The sequence below is a fragment of the Antrostomus carolinensis genome, unplaced genomic scaffold, assembly GCF_000700745.2.
Source record: "Antrostomus carolinensis isolate BGI_N321 unplaced genomic scaffold, ASM70074v2 scaffold18778, whole genome shotgun sequence".
Lineage (NCBI taxonomy): Eukaryota > Metazoa > Chordata > Aves > Caprimulgiformes > Caprimulgidae > Antrostomus > Antrostomus carolinensis.
The window spans coordinates 17,981-42,269 of record NW_010331118.1 but is presented as its reverse complement, the minus strand read 5'-3'; the positions used below and the strand labels follow the sequence as shown (position 1 = coordinate 42,269).

Here is a 24,289-nt window from a genome sequence, read left to right as displayed (position 1 = left end):
TGGAGGAATCATTTATGAAAACTTTAGGATTTTCTGGCTAAAACATTGTTTAAAACTTAAATGCTTAGAAGGATTTTGATTGTCTTGTTTTGAAAACATGAGTGTGAAAGGTGGGAAGGGAAGGATGCTCTTCCCAGTTTCCAGCATGAGGAAGTGGTTATCTAGTCCTTTGTTGCTGTAATTGCTTAGTTTCTGTGGTTACAAGTCCTGCAATTCAAGCTGTCCTCAGTGCTGCAATGGTCTCTATAGAAGAGCTGATCTTACATTCCATGTGGGTTACAATGCAGCAAGCTGAGGCTGTAATTCTGAATTTCTTGCGTCTTTCAGGTTTTAATTTGGCTTCATGTTATTTGCAGAATTTTTTTTTTTGTGATTTAATTGAGTAGTCAGTGTGAATTTTGTGGTGTTCATGTGCATGCAAGGGAGAAGGAGATATTTCTAAGTGTTCAGTGTTCAGATGGACATAAACAGGTGGATTTCCAGCAGAGACATTTGCATTTGAAAACCTGCTCTAAACGGGCTGGGCTTTCCCAAGAGAAGCAGCACCAGCAGTGAAACGCAGGGATCGATCAGCATAGAATTGTGTGAGCATTTGATGGGCAAAATGTTGTGGTATAAAGACAGGGCCCAAGAATAAGGTCTTTGTGGCTTTGTTTCATTCCTGAAAACTGTGACTGAGAGGCTTTTATCATTTAAAAAAAAAAATTAATCAGCCACATCAGCTAACCTGGAAAATATCACAAGATCCTTTGCAACATTGCAAGTGCTGTTTCTTTAATCCAATTTTGATACTAAAAAAAAAAAAATAAATAAAACATGGTTTTCATTTGTCTGTTTATATTTCACCAACTCTGGAAGTAAAGCAATATCTGAACCGGTCCTTTCAGTCGCAGAGCTGAAAGCATGTAATTTAGCGTACGTAATGATAAACTCTTTCTTTCAAGCAGCTCGCGTTTGCCGTTTTCTTTCTTTCCTAATTTTAACTAAGGAAAACATTCCCTGACTTATCACAACACTTCTGTTATATGCCCCGTTTTTCGGGCCAAGTTCCTTATGGTATTTGGAGTTTATTTTAATTCTTAATCAAATGAACTGTCCAAGAAATTCATCTGTAAAAACATCTATAATAAATGTTCAAATACACACCAATGGGGACACCTGGTGGAGAAACTCCGAGTTGCCCAGGACACCCTGCGTCAAACCCACGAGTGGGGGAGCATGAGTTAGCTCCTCAGTGAGATGACTGCGAGTATTTTTAACCACAGCAGCTGTGAGATAACTCTCCTTGGTCTCCCTGCCTGCCTCTGATGGCTCCCTCGAAGCATCCTGCACTTGCTGCTGACCAAGAGTATGTGCACGCGGTCATGGTGGTGGGGATGCACGGTGAGCAGCGTGCAAGCACCCGATTCCTTGGGGTCTGTTGTTTAATGTGACTGAGGGCAAAGCTGCAATTACTGGCAAATGCTGTTTCTCTCTTGCCACAGCAGAAACTGCCATGTTTACAGATTCTCAGATAAGTCCTGTAGATACTTAAGAGATGTCCTGTTGACATGTGTTTGGAAATTGATGTGGGAAGGTTAGGTGAAGATTCAGGACCACATCTACTTGTAGCTGTAGGGCAGAGGAGTACAGTCTTCTGAACTGGATCCTGCTCTGTAGCATATGAGATGCTCCAGTTTCAGCACCAACTCAAGTAACCAGTAACATTTTCCATTCTCCAGTGGAAGTCCTAGTCCTCCTCCAGTGAGCAAAACCTCCCTTCCCACCCTTCTGTAAGGGTGGCCTTGGGAGAGACCATGGGGAGGACAGCAGCCCAGACTGGCTTCATCAGTGAGCTTGGTCAGGGAGAGGGGCACCATGCTTGCCACTTGACTTTGGAAGCAGGCAGGCAGTACTTGGTTCATCCCTGGGGCACTACACCTGTGTCAGGGGGAAAAATATAGATTCCAGGCTGTTTTATTTGTATGTGCTAAAAAGCTCTACCTGGAGTGGGACAGGCACAAGACCCAAGGATAAGGCAGTCAGCTAGGCAGCATTATTGCACACATGCTCTAGGAAATGTGTGCAATAATGGTGCTTTAATTGGTGTGAAAATGGTCATGGTTGGTTGGTTGGTTTACTTCTAGCTCACTCAGAAAGCAAGGATTAGCCTCTCCTGTGATGGGACAGCAACATACAGATGGGTTCTGGTGTGCCTTCTGGCATGCACTAGCTGTGGAACATGGGATTAACTGGGGGTTTTGTCTTTCTAAGTAGGAGAGGAGAAGAAAGGAATGCTTACAGTTGTGAAGAGGGAAGGATAATTTCTGGCTCTTTGTTTCAATGCAGACTATACTGACATGAAGTGAAATTTGTAGCCTACTGGTTTTCTCATTGTTTGGGAAAGAAGGAACATATTAATTTTAATTCTGTACCAGAGCCACCAGACAATTGGGAGAGAAAGTGTCTTTGACTTAGACCATCACAAGTTGGGCAGCAGACTGTGGATTTTTATTAGATACAGCAAAGTATTACTTGTGTTTAAATAGCATTTCAGAATCTTTTCTCTGCGGCAAATCAGAGCTGCAAATTAAGTATGAATCATTGTCCCATAGGCATCCAGTATGGCCTGCTGACTCTGCGCCCTCTCACAAAGGGAGACCAATAGTAAATGAGAGAGAAGCTAATTTTATTTGTTGGTTTCCCTGTGTTGGGATTAATATCAAAGCAGGACACCATTTTTTGCCACAGGATTCGAGAGGGCAATTTTAAAGTCAGTGCTTGAATTTAGATGGCTCAATGAGATACTTTTACTGCTTCAGGTGTTTGAGCTGAGTCAGAGACTGAGCAGAACTGGCTGGAGAAAGTCACTGTGATTAGCTACCAGCAACTCACGTGGTCCAGACCAGAGGTCCCTGCCTTACAGGGGTCAGGAGCAGATGCTAACAGGTGGAATATTGTAGCAGACTTTACAGACTAAATGTTTCTTGTTTCTCTTCCTTGCAGAAAACACCTTCTGCAGCGGCGACCATGTATCATGGCACAACCCGTTGGACAATAGTGAATCTAGAATCCAGCATATGTTACTGACAGAAGATCCTCAGATGCAGCCAGTGCAGACTCCTTTTGGGGTTGTTACTTTCCTACAGGTACGACCCAACGATGGTGGCTCTGACTGTCACCTCCTGGATGTGGAATGTGGCTAACATTACATTTCATTTAGCTTTGCTAAGTCAGATGCTTACTGTCCCATCTTGAACTTTTCTTTCTTACTTGATTACTGTGGATCTCATTGTTGAGTTGTTACTCTGGACATACTCAATAAGCATTTTACCAGGACTGAGCAATGGCACACTTGGTTCTCAAGACAGAGGCCTATCTGATGGAGGGGTTTGCACCCTGCAACAGACCCGGAGCTGAACATTACATTAGTGCTCTGAAATTTCAAACATGAACATAGGGAAAAAGCTGAGAGAAACACTTTTAAAAGGTAATGTAGAGCTAAATTCAAGTTAATTCTCTGGCAGTATCAGTAGGTGATCACTGGTTTGAGCTCCAGGAAAAGAAGAGCTTGGAGCAGGACTCGGAGTTGTTTTAGCATTATTTAATGGCAGAAATGTAGCTTGCAGCACTACCACAAAGATTCTTTAGAGTCTTAAGTGAATTTTTCCTGTATTAATCTACTGTTTAAAATGTTCAGGTTTGCTTTGCGAAAAAACATTTTAAAAAATCCCTTGTGATTTAACACTGCTGTTCAGTGTGGGGAGCTTCCTTGGCCAAACAGGTTCGCTTGCTTTCCGGAAGTCCTTCTCTGTGTCGTCTCTTGGATGTGGGCTGCTTTGGGCATTTTGAAATTGCATAGGGAGTTATTAACCTTTAATGGAAGAGCTGGCATAGTTTATACCAACTGCTGTTTTCTCCCTGCTCTGTGGACAAGCTTCCATCCTGTGGGAAAATCCAAGTGTCTCTATTTTACAATTTAAGTTTCAGGTTGCTCCCATTTGTCATTGGCTGTAGTGGCAGCCTGGAAGGGGAAGCTCCATTACCACAGACTTGCACAAGGCAACGGCTGTGCAAGGGCAAAGGCTTTCCTGGGTTTTCTGAGGTGCCTTAAAAGTCTGTTTTATCAACAAGGAAGAGATGGGTGTGAGATTAGTCAGCGAAAGGTGAGTTGTGGGACCTGGAAGCAGAGATAGAGAGTCAAGCTAAGCAGGGTGATACCTGTCTGACTCCCCAGGTAGTGCTGCATTAGTCTGCATTAGTGCCCAGCTGTTATGGATCAAAGGACAGTCAACTTATTGCATCCTGAGGCTCTTGGCCTCTAATCTCCCATAACACATACGGTTGACTTGTTTTTCCCCTTTGTTTTATGCTTGTTGTTATGGATTTATTTTGACCCACGAGGATAAATGATTGCAAAAAGAAAAGAATGAACACAAAATAATTTCCTGTTTAGAGTCTTGCTGTTTGTATATAATTAGTGAGTGAAGGACCAGGGAGGGGTGTCCTGAAGCGAGGGTGATTCAGGCTGTTCATGGAGGAAGCCTGCGAGATGGGTGGGGATGAAGTGCATCTCCAAGGGCTGGGTCCTGAGAAAGTGAGCTCTGCAAGGGGCAGGGGAGGTAGGGTGTGTGGAACTGGGTTTCCATGCAGATCTTTATCAGTGCAGATAACGCACTTGTGGCAAAGGCACATCCTGCGCTTCTGCTTGCTGCTCTTCAGAACTTAGTTTTCAGTTTTCCTCTTTTCTGATAAAACGTCAGTAGAACAGATTTTGACCAAAAATTCAGTGTTGTTGGAAAAGGCTTAGAGTATCGAGGAAGAAAACAGAAGGCCATGGCTAAAATAGTTTTTTCATCCCAAAGAGTGACTCATAGTGCTCAAAAGCACAAGCCAGCAGTTGGTGGATCGGGAAGATGCTACCTTCCTCTATCAGCTGAAGGGTGTTTCACCCCTTCGTTTGAAGCGGCTGATCTCAGCTGCTGTGAGAGAGACATCTGGTATTGCTCAGTGTGGCAGCTCCCATCCTGAAAAGCAAACACATCCTGCCTTATACAGGAAGGCAGCAGTCTGCAGTTGCCAGCAGGGACGAGAGGATTATGTGATGTGTAAGCAGCTTTACTTTATGGTGCTGGGTAAGATGTAACGAGTCAGCAAACTAAGCTGGTCAAGGATTTATGAAGACCAAAGCATTCCCTTGTGTCAGCGGGTCCCTTGCCTAATTGAAATTGCTGGTACGGTGCAGCATTTGCCCCTAGCAGTTGGCTGACAGAGCAGTGTTTTGCATGTGCTCAGACCCTAACCTGTCCTGTCTTGTGTGGACTAGATTGAAGAGCGAGAACAGACTAGTGGATCTTCGGTAAACCCTGATTTGTCATCAGGCCCTCCTTATAGTTAAGTTCACACATGCCATGCAAGATTAAATGTTACGTGACCAGGGCACTTCACGTGGTAAGTGTAGAGAGAGGGCATAAGGAAATGCAGAATCCCTCTCTTGTCTCAGGCTCCATTTGTCCTCACTCATCTAGTTAGTTTAAAGAAGTGGTGCTTCTCTGTATCTGCACTGTTTGATCCAGGACCGTGTGACACGTTTTCTCTACAGTTCTCGCATGGTTCTCATCCAGTTTAGTATCTCTGTTTTCATTTATTCCAGATTGTTGGGGTTTGCACTGAGGAACTGCACGCAGCTCAGCAGTGGAACGGGCAAGGGATCTTGGAACTGCTTCGGACTGTCCCGGTGTAAGTGCTCATATAGCCCATATAGGGGAGCATTCCTGTAGAGAACAATTCAGTTGTTTATTTTTATTAACAATCTTTAACTTGTTGATGGAACTTATTTAATCCTGTGCTATAGTGAGAGCTGGGAATTCATTGCAAATCTGTTCTCACGCACAGACACTTAAATGGCAAATTAATGCATGTGGAAGTCCACATGTTCAGGGTGAAACAGAATGAGGTCTTGAAAGCTTAATTTCCTTCCTCTTATGCCTGCAGCATTTTCTCATTGGTTATTCCTGAAAGAGCTGGGATAACTGTTACTTGTGACCTTTCTGTGTAGTTCAAAAGAAAGGAAGGAGAGGGTCTGACTTGAAATGCCTAGTAAAGCTTGGGTACTGTCTGAAAGTGAGAAAGTCACTCTCAAACTGGCCCCACTTTTGGTAGGCCAATTTGCAGTTAGAGGAGTGTTCATGCAAATAAAGTTCATTGTTACTTCTCCCATGGCAAAACAGAGATGCTGGGTTAAGGAGGAGATAAGTTTTAAATGTTAAATGTTATGTAGATAGTTTATTTGCTGCCAGGTTGCACCTAAACTTTTTTGGCTTGCAGATGTTTTGTTTAAATATTTTTCTCTTACATTTAGTGGAAGTTACTGCCATGTGACTGTAGCTCAGAAGTTGTTTGATTTTTTTTTTTTTAAACAAAATGGTTCTGAATATGTGTTCCTGGGCACAATAGTACACTCTCTAGAGTCACAATGGCCTTTAATTGATTGATTAGTTGGAAGAGTCCAGCCTTTGCTGCTGGACTTCTTAAACTTGAACTTTTCCCTTTTAGGCACAAGTGCAGACAATTCATGTGAATACCCTAGAGTGGAGTGAATTTGTCCAGCTGCAGGCTTTGTTTCTGGGACCCCAAGACAATAAACACTGCCTGCAGCTCCCTTGATTTCTCTAAGTCAATACAGATATAGCATCCCTCTCCTCAGTCTGTTCTTTTGGCTTTTGTGCTGTGGTACAAGCACCTTTCCAAGGATAAAATTAAACCCAAATGTGCATGATTCAAAGACAAAGCTGCAAATTACTAAGCTGCTGATGTGGAGTCAGGGTAAAAGTCTCTTGCATCCCAATGAGGGACTGAAGCAGGTGGCACCTCTGCAGTCAGTAATTAACAGCTTCTGAAGTAATGTGAAGAAAGAGTGGCTATCAATGCATCTGAAAAGCTATAAAATATTAACTTTTATTGCTCCCACTCCAAGTGCTTTAAGAGACTGTAACACAGACAAGGCCAGAGGAGGGGGCTTTTGACTGCAATAACAAAGTATCTCATGGAAAAAATGGAAAATTTTGTGGCAGTTCCAAAAGACAATTCAGTTGTTACTTCAAATGAAAAGCACCATCTGAGGCTGAGTTCTGCAGTCTGCCTGCACTGTGACCCAAACTACAGTCTCCGAGTAGTTCATCTTCACAGTAATCTGTTTTCTATCACCTTTGTTGGGACATATCTTGACCCTCCTGACTTCTATTGCTAATGAAAACAAAGATTTCCCTGAACCATCTGAGTACTCGACCATTAAGTACCAACTGGACAAAATGTCTATTGTGAGGATATTTATCAGAGCAATAAGCTTCTTATGGTACTGAACATGACTGCTGATCTCAGCAAAAAGTGCAGTCCCATTGGTACCCCGCTGCATCTTTAGATATGTAATAGAGGTATAAATCTTGACCCCATGCCTTGCCCATCTTTCTTAGACCTCAGATACAATGGACTTCTCAGTCCCAATTCAGTTGCCTGTAAGATGAAAACCCAGTTCAGTCTTGCAGCACACAGGGGATAGCCTGCGTCAATCCTGGCTGCTTTGCAGGACTTGGTGGTGCCAGACACTAGGCAGATAACAGATAGGTCCTGGAGGGCTTTCATTGTGTATTTGGGAAATGTAAAGGCCAAAAGCATGCTATGGGATGTATACACAACGTAGAGGGGCTTGAGTCTTGTTTTAGACTCTGTCTTGTGCTTCCTGCCTGCACAGGTCCACTCGGAGGACTCAGTCTGGGGAGTACTAGCTAAAGTCCTTGTGTGGTTCATTGCATTTCTTTCTTTGTAGAGCTGGAGGCCCCTGGTTGATAACAGATATGCGAAGAGGAGAGACGATATTTGAGATTGACCCACAACTGCAAGTATGTCTTTAGTTTATAAAATGTCATGTCTTTTATAGTGGCCAGGGAGAATTGGCTTAATGGTATAAAACAGTTCTGTTATTTTCTGTAGAGGTGCTGTGATCTTCTCAGTGTTTGCAATAATCCCGGAAAAGTCTTAAAGTCTTAGAAAATCCCTTTACACTATAGGAGGTGGTTCAAGAGTGTACATGTCCATTTAGAGATGATAGATCAGGAAATTCCTCCTTTGTTTTATATGCAAGCATAAGGAGATATAACATACAGAAAACTCAAAACCAACTAAGTAATATTTTTTCACAGTAAGTGTGACAGTGTAGCTCATTCCTGTAGGATGTCATTTGAGGCCAAGTAGTTAGTATGGTCTGAGAAATAATGGAAAGCCAAAATTATCTCATGCAGTTATTAATAATCCATGCAGGAAGATATATTAAACCACCTTCTTCAGAGCTGAAGTTAATGTCTGAAGTTTAAAGACCAGAATAGGATCTCTGTGGAGAGGTTACTGGCCCATGGACTATTGCTGATCTGTTTGTTTGGGAGACAGTTCTGCATCCCTTCAGCAGGGTTATGGTACTGGAGTACATGGGTCCCAGGCAAATCCAGTGTGGTGCTGATCCTGTTAGAGTGAATCACTGAGTATTTGCCTTTAATAGAGAACTTGGGCTTGGCCTGGTAGGGCACGTGCATAATGTGCACGTTTTGTACAAGCTATTGCGTTTGCTTATGGTCTGCATGTCTGTATCTGATTACCCTCAGTTGCCTCACAGCATCTTTTATTTTGAAAGTGTAAGAACAAAACCAAATTCTACTTTTACTGTTTTTAAGGATTTGTTAATCTACAATAACCCCAGTCTGAGAGGCACAAAAAAAAAATGTCCCACAAACGTCCCACAGTGTGGGAGCTAATACAGCTACAAGTCCCATAAAGTTCTTAGGCTCTTCAAAATTTTGCCCTCTCCCCTCCTGGAGGGTGTTTGTCTGTTCTCTGCTCACTGGTGATTCTTAATGATAACAGGGTTTTCTTCAATTTACTGTAAATGAAAAGTAGCTCAGCTTACTGGAATCTGAGTCAGCCAAGGCAAGTTAAGGCAAATAAAGAGTACCTCTGCCTCACCAGTGTGGCCTGCCACGGAAAGCTGCTGTGTCTGTGGTCTTTCCGGACTTCCTCACATTGAAGACATTCCTCTTTCTGTTCCCTCTTGCCTCTGCAGTAGTGCACACACACAGGTGTGTGTGTACCTCCTTCCTGCTCTGCTGCTGCAGCCCCTGGGGATTCACAGGGCAAAACCTGCTGCTGCGGCACTGAGTCCTGCAAAGAGCCTTCACTGAGCGCAGGGAGCACGGCTGTGCCAGGCTGGGTTCAGCCACGTTGTGTGCCTCCTGCTGTAATTAGTGGGGAAGGGATAAAGTGTCATTCGCTTGGCATTTTCTTGGTGGTGGTACAGAGTATGTGGAGTTGAAAGGCAGCAGTGGAATAGGTGGAGGGGAGGGAGGGAGCAGGCAGAGAAAACAGACAGGTTTCCTGGGAGCAGGCAAGCACGTTGCCTGCCTGGGAAGCGGGCAGAGCTTGTTATGAGGCTGCATTGTCTCTTGTGGGAATTGGTTGAGGCCTAAACTCAGCCCTGGCAGCAGCAGCTGTACTTTCTGTTCGGAGTTGCTGAGAATGGATCCCAACTAAGATGTCATCCCAGGATGTCGGCAATTAATGCTGTGGCAACGCTGTCTGTTTTCTGTTCAGCCAGGCTTCCCTGTAGGCCATTCAGATTTCCCTGGCAGCACTGTCAAACAATCCCTGTCGGTCTCCAGCTCTGTGCTGATTCTCAGTGCTTTGCTTCTGTTTTAGCAGATATCTCAGAAGAGAATAAAGCTGATTTGAATTTCCTGAGTTGTGGTTACTGCTCTGCGGGTCACACTGCAGTGCTCTGGCTCGTTTAGAAAGGGATCAATGACTTATAAGAGCCTCAGAGCATCCCTCCCACATGCTGAGAGGAAAATGGGACAGAAACATCCTTTCTTTGAGGAAGGAAAAAGCTGAACCTCCTTTGCCCTGGGCTACTCCAACCTCCTGCTCAGGCTGCCCTTTCAAGGGAGGAAGAACAGCCCCTCAGCACAGGCACATCTTTGCTGGCTAAAGATGGGGTAAAGCTCTGCATTGCCCCAGATGAGAGTCTGCACTGGGTAGGGGCTTTTGGGGGTTTTTTTCCCCCTTCAACATCAATACTTGCAAACGTTATAAAACAGGCATGCAAATTTGGCTGCCTTAGGCCAGCTCATTTCCATCAGCCCCCCTTGATCTCCAAGAGATGCCAACAGAGCAGCACTTCTTCCCCTGAGGAAGTGCTCTGCAGACCAGCTGAGATGCAGATGATGAGTCCCTTTCCCCCTCCCCGAGGCTCTGTGCACCGTCCGGAGGACCCGGCTGTGAGAGCAGGAGCCTTGGCTGCAGGGATGGAGAAGCACGTTCCACCAGAGCCCAACAGATTCTTCAAGGCTCTCTGGGCTCTTCTGCTCCCTACTTAAGGGCAAGTTTGGTGCCTCTCCCATGCTTCCCCAATCAGTGGAATTTAAAATAACTGTGCTGACAAGTTAAACATCCCCATGCCAGCTGATTTGAGTCCTCACAGAGCACCAGGGAGGGCTACCAAAGAAGCCACATGCTAAATCTCACTTGGAGCATCATTTGCATATGTAGGATTGGATGTATTTTTGTTTATTTTTCCACAACTTCTGTTTCTGGGTGAAACAATTAATTTTATGTTTAGGATACAACAAAAGAAAATCCCAGCAGATTTAATATTTCTCAGATTTTCCCTTTATGTTTTCATAGAAGCCAGTTTCCCCTGACGCCGGAGGAAGATCTGTCTTTCAGGGAGAGAGGCAGAAGGAAGGCAGTCTCTTGAATGCTGAAGTCTAAGTCAGGACTGCTTTGGTCCTGCCCCCAGCCACAGGCTTCTGTCTCTGCTCTTGCACCAAAGAGCCAGTTTAGGGAGGTGATCAATCTGAAAAAGAAAAAAGAAAAGAAAAAAATAAAATAAAAAAGAAAAGAAAAAAGAAAAAGAGTTGGCTCAAGGGAAGGGGTAGGAGCACATGGAGGAGGATGGGACTGCAGCCATGGCAAATTACATCAGCTTAAACTGCTGTGCAACCACACCCTGAGTGCTTATGCTTATCTTTGAGTTGCTCAAATCCTCTCTTGAATGGTCACAAGAACAGGCAATGCTCTTTCTAGCGCAGTGTGCGCAGCGGGGCAAGGGGAGGAATGTATGTGGGTTTTAGTCTGGAAACTGCTTCTTAGGGAACAGGCTTTGCACAGTGCTGGATGTTCCCACGGTCTCTTGACTCCAGTGGCAAGGTCAAACTGGAGGGTAGTAATAACAAGTGGAGAATCTGCTCCCGTTGTGCACAAAACAGGTGGACAACACAGCTCCACTCTTCCCTCAAAGCTGCAACGTTTCTGTGCTGAAAGCTTATCACCTATTCTGAGGTGACCCAGATGTAAGCAGCGAGATGGACATCTCGTTAGTGCTACTGAGTGGTACACGAAGTGACACCCCTTCTAGAAGAGGGAAGAAGGAGCCTGGTTGATTCAGTGCCAGGGGAGAGGTGACAGCGGTAAGAGCAGCCCTTCCTCGGTGTAGCTCAGCCCTGAGTTTGTTCAGCTCAACATTCCCCCCTTGTGGGACGTTGCTGGAAATTCAGACTAATGCCAGCTTCCCTAGCAGGTAGGTGTCCTGTGGAAGCTTTGGCTGTAGCTTAGGGCAGTCTTGCTGGCAACAGATGCACATGTTCTTGAGAAAATGCCTGGTGTCTGAGAGCATCCAGCTGCTTGTGGTTGGTGTGCGACACCTTCCGATACACAAAGGGTGGTTACGTGCTTAGAAAGTCCAACTTGCAAGGGAGGAAGTTTGTGTATTTTGCTGATAGAGAAAGCTACGCAAAAGCTTTGACATTGTGAACAGACCTGTGTCTCCTTGCACATTTGTCCTTTACTGAACACCCCAGCACACTAAAAAGCAGTGATTGTCTGGGCAGTTTGCAAATGATGAACTCTCGCAAATGAGTCTCTCTGTGACCTGTTTTCATTGTCGGACTCCTCCGTAAGCTTGGAAAAAGAACTTAAGTTTAGTTGTTCGAGGGTTTGTTACCATTGACATTTAACAGGTAGACTGACAAGCTGTGCTTAATACAGGGGTGTAGAATGTAGTGTTGTAAATACTTTGAGTTAGTGTAAACCGGAGCTAACACTGAAAGAAGCAGCCCTGCGCACCCCAGGCCGTTGATTTCCACCTCTCTAAGTCCCTGCTGTGTGCCTGCCCACGGCTTGTAGTGCAATAGTGGGGAAGGGGTAGGAGTTCAGACCAGCCTGCTATGGAAAAGGTTTGCCCCATTTCAGACCAGCTCCCTGATTTGGCTCAGTGTGCAGTCACTGTTAGCTGAGACATCAAAGCACAGGGGCAGAGAGTGGAAACTGGCCACAAAGGGGGGATATGCAGGAGCTGCTGAAGGTTGGGTTGAGCCAGGGTGGGTTCCAGCTCAGGTTCCATCTACACCCTAAAAAGTCTTGGGGTTTTGGATCTTTTCAAGCAGGAGAGAGTTGACAAGGGGATTGAAACAGATGGCTCCAACCTGAGTGGAGTGAGTGCCAAATGTGCCTGGGATGATCTCAGCCGGCCCCCAGAGGATGAGGAAGACAGCAGGAGCATTTGCATTGGGACCCAGCCGCGGCGGCTCTCTGGAAAAGGTAAGAGGTCCTGGGCCCAGTTGCTGTCATGGCCTTTTGACTTGTTATCTGATGGATCTGGCAGTGGGCTGAGTCATGCAGCATCATGGGGTTCATAAAAACACAGTTACTGGAAGGCTCAGCACGTCTGAGAGGAGTTAAACGAATTTTGATGTGGCCTCTTTGAAGAAGGCAGGAGAGAGGAAAGGAGATCTTTTCATTGCTTTGTCTAAATGTTTCTTACAGTTTTTAGGCTATTTTTAATCTAAATCTGCAAAGTTAAACTGAGCACTGGGTGAAACTAGGACTGTAAACACCTACAGGGTGAAGCAACTGCATTTTCCCAGGCTGTGTTTCCTTATTAACATTGTCACTTCTTGGGTGGCAAGTTGGACTGACACTGCATGTTGCTGTAGCTGAACTCAAGTGGTTCTTATAAATACGGAACTCTGGAAAGAAGAAATAAAATACAGTGGAGTTCCCCTTTGCAGTGAGATGCCATCTCAGGATACAGCTGTCATAGCCATTACACATGCTTGAAATTATGCATGTTACCTTTCAAATGGGTGAAGCAACGTAAAATATGAGGGCTTGAGATTTCCTGGAATTAACAGTGGTTTCCACAGGAATGGTATCTTACTTGTTTTTAAGTCCGTGGTAAAAACAAACAAACAAACAAATATATATATTTAAATGCATATGGCATTCCTTCTGGCTTCTGTGCAAATATTTTGAACTGCAGTGGATCTAAAAAGGCTATTTTTCCCTCAGCTCTGCAAATGAAAAGCCCAAGACAGGTATACAAGGTGATATTTGTATATTCTTCAAAAGATTTTGAAATAATTTGGGTATTTTTTTCTGTACTCTATTCCTTCATTTCTCAAAAAAAATGATGAGGAAACTTCTAAGAAAGGTAGGAAAACATCCTATTAAAGTATTTGGCCATTAGACATTATAGGAAAATGAGAAAGTAAAAAGGCTGCATCGGAACTGTGTAATTTGCAGTGTATTTTCAAATGTGAGCCTGAGGCTGAAGTTTGCCCTGCGTAATATTTTTTCTTTTGTGAATCTTGTTGTAAATTAAGATTTTCAAAGACAATTGCAAAAACTGAAGAACTTCCTTGCACTCATTCGGTAAAGAAACAAATTCCTGTTATGCCTAATGGGAAAAGTGACTTCCAGCGCAAAGGCTGAAAGTGTCAGGAGGTTCCCTGAGAGCTGCAGAAACAGCAAACACCTCATTTATGAAAGGATACAAAACTACTCAGAATTCCTTCATCAGGAGGGCTCAGTACCAAAGCTTCCAGCTCTCCTTGCCTGACATAACATCTCAGCCCAAACCAAGAGAATTCAAAGCTGAGTTTACGAAGTGAAATAACTCCTAAGGTGCAGGAAGAGATGTTATGAATTCACATTTAGCATCTCTTCATTTCTTTCTGAAGGGCAAGAGTTTAGATGAAACGCGCTATAGAAACAGACCTTTAAAAAACCCTGACATCTCCTTGTGTCTGTGATGTTTCTGGGAACGCTAAATCACATTTAAAAAAATTCTCTTTGCAGATACGGAGCAAATCAGGGAGACTTTGCGGAGAGGGCTTGAGATTAACAGCAAACCGGTTCTACCTCCGATAAATGCACAAAGACAGAATGGGCTGAACCACGACCGAGCACCGTAAGTTTCACCTGCATGCCCAGGTGGTGGGAGGAGCGAGGCAAGAGCTCAGCGTGGCAAACTGAGTTAAAGCTGGATGAGAAAAGACTTGGCAAGGAGAGAGGAAGGCTAGCAGCAAATACTTGTAAAGTTCAAGGATAGAGGGAGAAGAGTTGTTCGGGTTGGGTTAATGGGCTAGTACTCAGAAGGGCAGATTTTGAGAGGGGTTTTGGACAAACCTTGCTAATGCAGAGTGGCTCTGTGTTCTGTAGAACCTGCTGTTCACAGTGTACAGTGTTAGAAATCAGACTGGACTGAGCCCTATAAATGTACTGTGGTGAATGATGCTATGGTATAAGAGCTAGGTGGCATAGATGAGTGTTGGCTGATATTTTTACCTGAGCATTTTGTTTTCAAGCTCATAATTACAAACCTTTAGGTTAAAATGTTGGGGTTTGTTTTTTTTTTAAATGACTTTGATCTTGCCTTGCAGGCAGGTACTGACAGTAATTACATCTGAATACCACCCTGCTCTCTAATAGTCTGTAGACTAACAGGTGATTTAAATGGGACTAGGTGGGCCTGAGATCTCTCCTCATTTATAACTTTTTACTTCAGTGTACCTATAGAAAATTACCTGTGGTTTCAAGCCATCTGCACTTCCACCTTTTGGGGTTTCTTCCCTTCCCCCCTTAGGCTTATTTCAGTTGCTAGTTAAATGTCTTCCCATCAATTTTAATGTTTTCATCTAAATGATACAGAAAGGCATGTGTCTTTGCACTTCTTCATCTTGGTACTTCCTTTGGTTTCCTAGTGTAGGATGAACATTTGTGCTTTCTTGTTCCAAGAGTAAAGATCGTCATGAAATAAGCTCTTTCCTGTAGTGCCACACAGGGACAGCATCCTGCTCTGTTTCAATTCCTGTTTCTTCTTTGATCCAAGCATTTCATGAGAAAAATATTCTTTGTGCTTGGTTAGGACCCCAATGTCCTTTCTTGTTCCCTTTTGTGACTTCTGATTTGCCTTACATAGGAATGTTTCAGAGTTGCCTAATCCTTTGGGGAAGTATTATGTCAATTGATGATGCTATGCACTAATGAGTAATATGAGATATTGGTGCTTATATAAAAAACAAATCATAAGTGGCTTTATTATTGCTTTATGAATAATTTTACTTTCGCTATATAGTAATTGTATGGAGCCATATTCTGACCCTACTCAGATTTTGAGTAGTACTTCCCTGCCTGAAGGTTGGTCCCATTGGACCTTTGGTTGGTCCTGTTGGCCCAACTCAAAAAATAAAATGATACCATATGATTTGCACAATCACACCCAGCCTTGGGAGGCTCAAAACTGTTGAACAGGATTTCTCACAGTTGCTGGGCTCCTGTATTCATCTGCACGCCCAGTAAAAGCTCTTGAGTTCACAGTGGTTGGGGATGACCAGAAACACTGGGGTACACATCAGGTCAGGGAGGCAGCTGATGGGTAAACCTTTAATGCTGGGAGGCAGTTGTTGCTTAGATAAGAAAGCTTTATGTTATTCAGAGTAAGATAAACAGAGATAGGCTCAAGACAGAGTGGTGAAAGGTTAGCAGAGGTCTAAGATGAAGCACACAAATATTTACCTGGGTTTTTAACTGTTCTGAGACAGAGAGGAAGGCAGGTCAAATTCAGAGCCTCATATCTGTGACAGTGCTCTTTACAGTGCTCTTTTACCTGTAGCAGCTGCACACCCACCTACCTGAAGCCTGAGTGGTAGGAATGGCTGATTCCCAGTGTTTGCCTCCTAGAAGATCAATACATTTCTCTGAGGACTATAGTTACCACTGTGGAAACTGATAGCTAGCCTATTTCTCCATAATAGCAATTCAGCTAAGGAAAGAGAGCTATCAGCTCTGTGTCTTACTAGCGGTTACTCTGGTGATAGTAGCAGAGGGATAGAGGAGATCTCAACTTAAAACAGCAGTGTGTCTTTTTCTACTTGTGCAGTGGCCTCTCTTCTCCAATTCATGTAGCAGATACAGTGGGATTTGTTCAATGCATTGACCACACTGAAAGGGGTGGTTTGTGCTGGAAAGCAGTGTTTACTCACAACCTCTAACTAACTGGTACTTAAATCCAACCCGATGATTACCCTTCTGTCTTATCAGGCAACATATTTTCCATCACAGTGTGGTATAGATGAAGCAGAAGAGGAAGATCTTATTAGGTCTCAGCCTTTCTTAATATACTGTCTCAGCATGTCTTACGCATTTGAGCAAAGTTGCTCAACATGCTATTAAGTACATGAGCATGATCTGGAGACTCTCATCTCCAGCTGCTGCAGAAGGATGTAACTTTGGAGTTCAGCTTTTGCATGTAGTAATATATCTGCATCCGTGTTCCCTACAGGTACTGGCAGTGGCAAAGGCTGAGACACGAAAGGCACCAAACACGGTGCAGATATAGTCATTTCATAAGACTCAGAAGGACCTGAGATGAAGGACAGCTCTGCTCATAGATCTAGTCCTTCTGGTGTGATCCTTGCTTGGGCCTGGTAGGACTGGGACTCAGTTCTGTCCTTCACTGTAAATCTTGTGTAATCAAAGGCAAGTCATGTAGCTATTGAGCTTCAGTTCTGAATCTATAAAATGGGACTAATAACAATGTCATCTTCTTGAGGCACCACAAGGATAAATATGTTAATGATTGTGAGGTGCTGGCTGATGGGAAGCAGGCTTGTGTGTAATCATATCCTGCACTGTACACACCAGACCATAAAATATCAAACCCATGGTTCGTTGCAAGGGTCCTGTGAATAACTGGTGCATTAGAGGCTCCTCAGGAACTTGACAGAACTGCTGTGTTGTGGCATGGCAAATTGTTCCAAATCTACTTTCCATAGGGAGCACTGCAGAACCCCAGGCTGTCAAATTTGCACCCAGCTGATATTAGGATGTAAAAGTCTGACACAGACTCTAATGGCTTCGTGCAGAAGAGGAATGTGCTGTTTATTTATCATAGATTTGCAGCCACCAACTGCTTTCCTAGTAGCTTTCTTCCCTTTCTTTTATCCTAACCCTGCCACCCACACACAATAATCTATCAGGGTTTAAAGCAGACAACCTGTTCTGCATTCAGTGTCACGAAGTATGATCAGAAACACTCAAACTTTCAAATATTTATTTGTATGAAATGTGGAGGATCCAGATTCTGTACAAATTTCCCTGTCTTTGTGTAGTTACAGTTTTCGGCGCTTATGCAAAAGCCTCACATTGTTTGGTTGCAGATAGGGCTTGATTCAGTGTTCTGGCTCCAGCAAAGCACATACTTACATGTTAAGCATGCATATTACCAGTTGTTCACTGTCCCAGAGTCCTAAAAAAAAGTTCCTTTCAGAAAAAGCTGTTTTCTGTCAAAACCCTGTTGGGCAGCTGTAGTCCTTTGATTCATTAGTGTTATTACTGTAGACTGTATAGCCCTTTTTCTCTTAAGGATATGAATAAAAGCACCCTTAATACTTAAAACTGCGTTGGACATCTGTTTCTCAAAATGACTTGTTAGCTCAGTTCATAAGCAGCCATTAAATCAGTTTGTATGCATTAAACAAAAGAACATATAAATTAATCTTTGGAAACACGACTAACCATTTTGACCGTAGGTAACATAATACTCTTGATTACTGCTTGGAAAAATGATGCATTTATGAATACAAATGTACTTTACAGTGGCACTTTATTTATTTCTTAGGACCCATCAGCTTGGTAGGTGCTGTTCAGACAGACAGAAAGGCAAGGCTCCTGGTCTCCTGAGCTGTGCAGATGCTCTCTTGTTGGATACGGTGAGCTCTTACCAATGAGGAACATTTAGATGTCAGACTAAACATTGCTCCTGTTAAGACTTCAGTGGGCTGGAAGCTCCAGATGTCAAAGATCAGTGACACTTGTGGAGTCTTGCTTCATTTGCTATCTCATTTCTTGATGTAATAACTTCTGGGGCCAAGTCTTTAATTGTCCCTGGCAATTATTAGCTCTGTGCTCTCCTGTGAAGTAGGTGAGTAGTATCTCCACTTTATAGATGAGGACAGAGGAGTTAATTTGCCACAGTTGCAGTGAGAGCCAAGGTTGGGATAGGGGAATTCTTGACCTTTTCCACCTCTCAAGGGTCCCCTTGATCATGCAGTGTTGCTGAAAGTGATGTTTTTCTGCCCCTTGGCTGACTCAGACTGCTCTACTGTTCCTGTCAGCTGAGGCATGGAGGTAGCACGCTGCATTACTGCACATGTTGAGGCTGAAATTATCATTAATTGCTATGTTTCATTGTGCCACCATTCAAGTAATGCCCACACGCATCCCCAGTGTCTGAAGGTGAGGCTTGAGTGGTGGAAGAAGGTCTCCCAAGGCTGTGTTACTTTGACAAAACCCAAGGCTTTTCCAGCATCTCTCTACTGTTTATCACTCTCCCTCTTCTCAGGAAGGATGAAGTGGTGTGGTTCAACATGCCTGATTTCCATATTTCTGTCTGATCCCCTCATGCACAGCGGTCATTTGTCCAGGGACCCACAACAGATGCCCCAGAGACCTCAAATCCCATCTGCATTCAATTTCCAGGCAGAAAGACAGGTTGAGTCTAGGGAAATCAGAACATATGGTAGCTCTGTGCCCATGTGCTAATTCCATCCAGCCCTGAACAGTTTCCAGCTGTGCAGGGAAATGAAGGCAGGTTCCTGGCAAACAGAGCAGGGAACAACCCTCCGGCAGGTAGGACTGTCCTGGCTGTGACCTGGTGTACTGCGCCCTGAGCATCTCAGGTTGTTGCTCTTCCCTTGTGGGAACAGGGAGGAGTTGTGTCACTCCAGAAGTCCTCCCAGAATAACCCCAAACTGTCCCCAGACTGTGCCGGGGTTGGAGCACAACAGTGGCACCACTTGCAGGACTGGAGTCCACTGCCCATGTAGTTCCTCTGAGTCGGTAAATAGGGCGTGCTGGTTTCTCCTTTCAATGAGTAGCATTGGGTTAATGCACATTAATAAGCTCCATCTGAGCAGCATTTCTGAGGAATCTCTGACAGTAATATCAAGATGCAGGATTTGTTTCTAGGCGAGTCTGCTTCTCCCAGTTGCACTGGGTTTTGATTGCTGCTTTACTTGGGCGGAGGGGAGCTGTTGTCTGTGTAGCTGGTTTCCTGTTTTCAGTTCTTGGAGGCAAACTTTTACATAAAGGGAAGGATTTCAGCGTTCTCTGAAACTGTCTAGTTCTGGCTAGACTTTCTGATTCTGCAACCACTAAGCAGTAAGCTTCCAATCCAGTCCTGCTTATTTAGGCATGTTCTCTCATCGAGACGCCATTCAGTGGTGTCTTGCTTGAGTAAGGAATGCTGAATGGGGGGAGGCAATATACTTTAGGGAGTGTCCCTCAGCATTAGGCTGAGTGCTGGGTGACAAGCTTGTGAACTAGAAAAGCAAATGTCTGGAAAACCAGTGTCAGGAGAAGTGCAGAGCGGTCACCATGCTAATAATTTGTACTTCTGCATAGCTTTCCCCATCTAAGAATCCAAAAGTGCTTTGCAAACATTGACTCAATCCTTGCAACACCCTTTCATGGAAGAATGTCTCAGTTTTATAGATGGGGAACCTGAAGGATAAAAGAGTTGTTCAACTTTGTCCATGAGTCTGCAGGGTGCCAGTGGCACAGCCTAAATCTCTCAATCCCAGTTCAGCTGCAAGTCTGGAACAGTCTGTCCCCTACAAGCACTGACAGTAGTTATTATGCAGCTTTCCAAAGGGATATGTGAATGGCAAGAAGATTGTTGCTGCTGGCATTGTCCTTGGAGCCCTTCCGTGCCAGGAAATGCACACAGAACATCTTCACCATCCGGTTTAACCAGGATGATGAGCACCCAGGTCTGAGCACTTGAGCTAGCCTTGTCTCAGCATGACAGCAGCAGGAGCTGTGTAACCGTGTCCTCCCCATTTCTGCACCATGCCTCTGTGACGTGTCCTGTAACTCTGTGTGCCAAGAGGCTTAGGGCTCTTTCCCACAACTGCTGGTTTGCCCTTCAGGGGAAACTGTGGGAAAGATACTGGAATATTGCCCGGCACTTAAGTGATCTTTGACCATGTCTTCATTAGGGAGTGAGGAGGTTTGAAATAGCCACAGTTGCAAAGGGAAGAAAGGAGGTTAAAAAAAAAAAAAAAAGTTAAAAAAAAAAGGTCTAACCTTCCTCTCCCAGCTGCTAAGCTTGCACTAAGGGTTTGCATTTGCTAACTCAGGGTGCTGGCTTTTGTACCAAGGAAGCAAGGAGTAGTAATCAGGTTAGTGATGCAGTGGGCATCCACTCCTACGAAGAGCCCCTGCTGTGGCCAGCTTCCAACAGCATGTCCTTTGTGAGTTTGGTACCTGGGAGGGTAACTTGGAAATGCAGCAAAATTATGCTCCGTGTCAGTGACAGAGCTTGGAGGGGAACTGAGACCTCCCTCCGTGACAGATCCGTGAGATCAAGCACTCTGATCATAAAGCAAAACGCAAATGCAAGAATAAATAAACCTTTCTTAATCCGATCAACCTGGTTATTCTTGAATCCCATAAAATAACTGCCAGTGGGGTTGCTTGAGAAGAGGTTGCTATAAACATGACTTATAAGGAGGGGACATCCAAACTTCGTGCAACCTAGTGATTGCATTGGCCATTTTCCAGGATCCCCACGGGCTGCTGCTAATTGGCATAAAATTAAGCAGGTTGCAGCCACCCTCATCTTTAATACAAAGAGAGGGGCCCCCAGGAGGCTACAGGTTCCAGCGTGTGGCCGCTCACATCAAGAAGGAGTGCAGCACGCTGGGACATGTAGTCTCCTCAGGCCCTTTCTCCCTGTTGACAGAGGTCTGGAGAAGCTGCAGGCCACATGAGACCCCTTTGCAATGGTTTGACCACCCCTCTTTCTCAAAAAATAAAAAAAAAATCAAATGTGGCTTTGGTTAAATTCATGGACTATTAATCAGCATTCATGAGATTTAAAAATAAAAAAACCCAACAAACATAATTTCTTCCCTTTCTCCTCCACCTAGCAGCAGAGTACTGATAGAAACTGAAGCTGGAAAAAATAGTTGAAAGTCAGCTAAAGTCACCTTGGTAACTGCAGCAATACACTTGCCCAGAACAGGAGACATCAAACCCAACTACAAACAGCTTTAAAGAAACAAAAAGAGTGTAATCATCTAAAGAATTAATCTGACAATTGCCCACGTTTACACCTCCCACAAGCTCCCAATCAGAGGGAAACGCGCTTTAATCTCCTCCAACTCCCCTCCAGTTTCACAAAACACAAGATGTGCAGTCCTTAAACTGGGGCATTTCCGGCATGCTGCTTCCATTTAAACCTCCTGCCTTTCCTAATGCAGCAGCCCTGGCTTTTGCAGACTTGTTTTTTCTGGACACTGAGAAACAAGAATTTTTTTGTGTGGGTTGGATGAAGTATTAAATCTGGAATAGACAAAGTTTGCAACATTTTACATGATAGTCAGATAGGTCTTAGTCATAACAAATAAAACTCCACTGGCTTCTGCTGCTGATTTATTTGGTGATGGGGTGGAGGAAGCACAGGCTTACGGGTAACTGACAGTCGTAAAACCAGGGATGTTAGTGTTAGAAAGCAAAGTTTTTCTACATTTTCCTCTGAGGCTGAAAACAACACGCTGTGGATGGCAGTGTCTGTTACAACATGAACTTTTTATTAGTAACAGCCTAGAAGTCCTGCTGACCCTTCATCTGGGCCATCACCCTTTGGAAGGGTCAGCACAAGGATCTCCATTCCCAAAGGGAGAATTTGAACAGGTCTTGTCTAGTCCCTATGTCATGCGACATGTTCCAGAGTCTGAAAGTGATGACACTGTGGCCTCTTGATATGTTATGTGCAGTCCACAACACATCCAGAAGTGCCCACCACAAAAAAGTCTGGTTTAGAAAGGTAGAGCTTAGAAAGAAGGTTATTTAGTTTCTGCTATGGAAGTTTCGCCCTTAACTTTTGAATAGCTGAAATTGTGTGAGCTCCACTAAAGTAAAACAAGAAACAGAGACCGTGACTATTTTGGAAAAGTTTTGTGGAAAGAAGCAATAATTTCATGTCATTCAACGTATTAACTACCATTTTCCTTCACTCCTTCACCTTTTTGACAGAAGGGCTGGTTACTTATTAATGTGAAGTCATAATTATTGACAGCCTTAAAGTCATGACAGTTCCGTTTGATAGTTACACATTAGTCAACATCTTCTCTTGAGCGTGTAATGACAAACAGCATTTGCTGTTTTTAATAAGACTTAGAAAGCTTTTCCCCTTCCCTCCAGAATATTGTCGTCATTCTTATTATTGCATTAACAACCGGAGGCTGTTTCCCCTCTGGACTGCGGAGCCCAGGGGGATGGGGAACTGTCCTGCAGCTCTGTCCTTCCAAAGCATGAGCCTACAGCAGCAGTTGCCTGGGAGGCTGTGTTATGGGATGTGCCCAGCACACTTAGGCAGCCCAGGTGAGAACGGCACAGTCTCTTGTCTGTAGCAATAACATTGCTGTAAAACTCCTGATCTGCTCCAAGGTGGGTAAACTCTGGAACTGCATTTAACAAGTGCAAGCTTATGGCCTGCTTGAAAATCATGCGTTGCTAATGGCTGAGCCTTTTGGTAGGGACTGATGAATGATTGGAAGCTGTAGACCACAGGCTGACTTTCCCACAGCTCGCTGTGTATATAAGATCTGATAAGGAAGTTGAGGCAAAGCTTAGCTTAAGGTCAACTGATCATTAATCAACTGTAACTGCACTTCTCAGGTAATCAGCCTGCAAAATGCTTGCCCACTCCACTCTTTGAAGACCCCACCTACAAAGAGCAGTAAAATGTTTGCTGAAGTAGATTAAACACAGCTTTAAGTGCCACCTATAGACTACAAAGCATGTTGTGTCTTTGCTTCAGGGTTCACCCACCAGACTGACACTCTGCTGACTGTCAGTCCATCAGCCCACCCTGTGCATAAGCTGTATCCTGACCTACTGTGTCCTTGCTGGGTCCATTATTGCTTTTGTGTGTTGCTAAGGCAGAACATGGGGCACGTTTTACAGTTTGTATCTTGCAGGGAGCTGAGCTGCTCTGATTTTTTTCCCCTGCATGTCTCTGACCTGGCCATGCAGAGTATTTGCAAAAGGCACTGTGAGATACCAGAGTTTAGCTCGTATCCTCATTTCAGAGTGGGCAGCTCAGCAGCCTGGGTGAAAGGCTTACCTGGGACTAGGTGACCTGGCAGAGGCAATAGGCTGATCTGCTTTGTGAGCCACACTGAACTATATGTGTGTGGTGGATGGGAGTAATTTTGGGACAGCACCCAAATGTAAAATCAAGTAGATGTGTGATCTAAGTCAGCTCATGAGGGTCAAGCTGTTTCTTTATAATTAGTTCCAGATGTAAGTTAAAGATGGCTCCGCTTGGGTGGAGGAGGGATCCAGGCTTGTTTTGACAGTGTTCCCAAATGGAGCCACAGCCTAGTAGCCCTGTTTGGCTTTTGGTCTATCTGGCACGATGGAACCACATGGCAATATGGCATCTTTCAGCTCCCTCCTGCTTTCCCTGTCCCTCTCATCTGGTGATTCTGTACTACAGAAACGATCTTAACAAAATCTTTCCTCTCTTACGTTCATGTGGAATGCCAGTTCACAAAAATATAAATCACATATCAGACACATCACATCAGTCCGTGTCATCTGCAGAAATCATAACCACCCCGTCCTTCATTCTTTGTTTTGGACTAGCAACTAAGGGATTATGATGATGCTCTTTGAACATATAAAGTGTTTATGGTCAAGTATTTTGAGATATACCAGGATTCTATCTGGCAAAGTTCCTAATCATGTAACAACATAACCTTTAGTCGTAGCTTCACAATATGCTGGCGTTGCAGAAATGAATGAATAAATAAGAAAGCAAAGCTGCATTGTCTTAAAGCAACTCCACTTACAAGGGAAAGAACTCTGCTGATGTCATACTCATCATGTGTAGAGTCCATTTTTTGGCTGTTGCATT

The 24,289-nt window shown here is 44.1% G+C and overlaps 1 protein-coding gene across 1 annotated transcript in view; it reads left to right on the top strand.

The window, feature by feature from the left end:
- The window catches only part of SUFU (SUFU negative regulator of hedgehog signaling), a gene marked incomplete at its 5' end in the record, with an annotated part of 59,863 nt that overhangs the window by 19,903 nt on the left and 15,671 nt on the right, over positions 1 to 24,289 (top strand). The window contains 5 exons of the mRNA XM_010173128.1: positions 2,986 to 3,128; positions 5,633 to 5,718; positions 7,805 to 7,877; positions 12,465 to 12,618; positions 14,158 to 14,269. Of these exons, the coding sequence (XP_010171430.1) occupies positions 2,986 to 3,128; positions 5,633 to 5,718; positions 7,805 to 7,877; positions 12,465 to 12,618; positions 14,158 to 14,269 (568 nt within the window). The remainder of the gene's footprint in view (positions 1 to 2,985; positions 3,129 to 5,632; positions 5,719 to 7,804; positions 7,878 to 12,464; positions 12,619 to 14,157; positions 14,270 to 24,289) is intronic.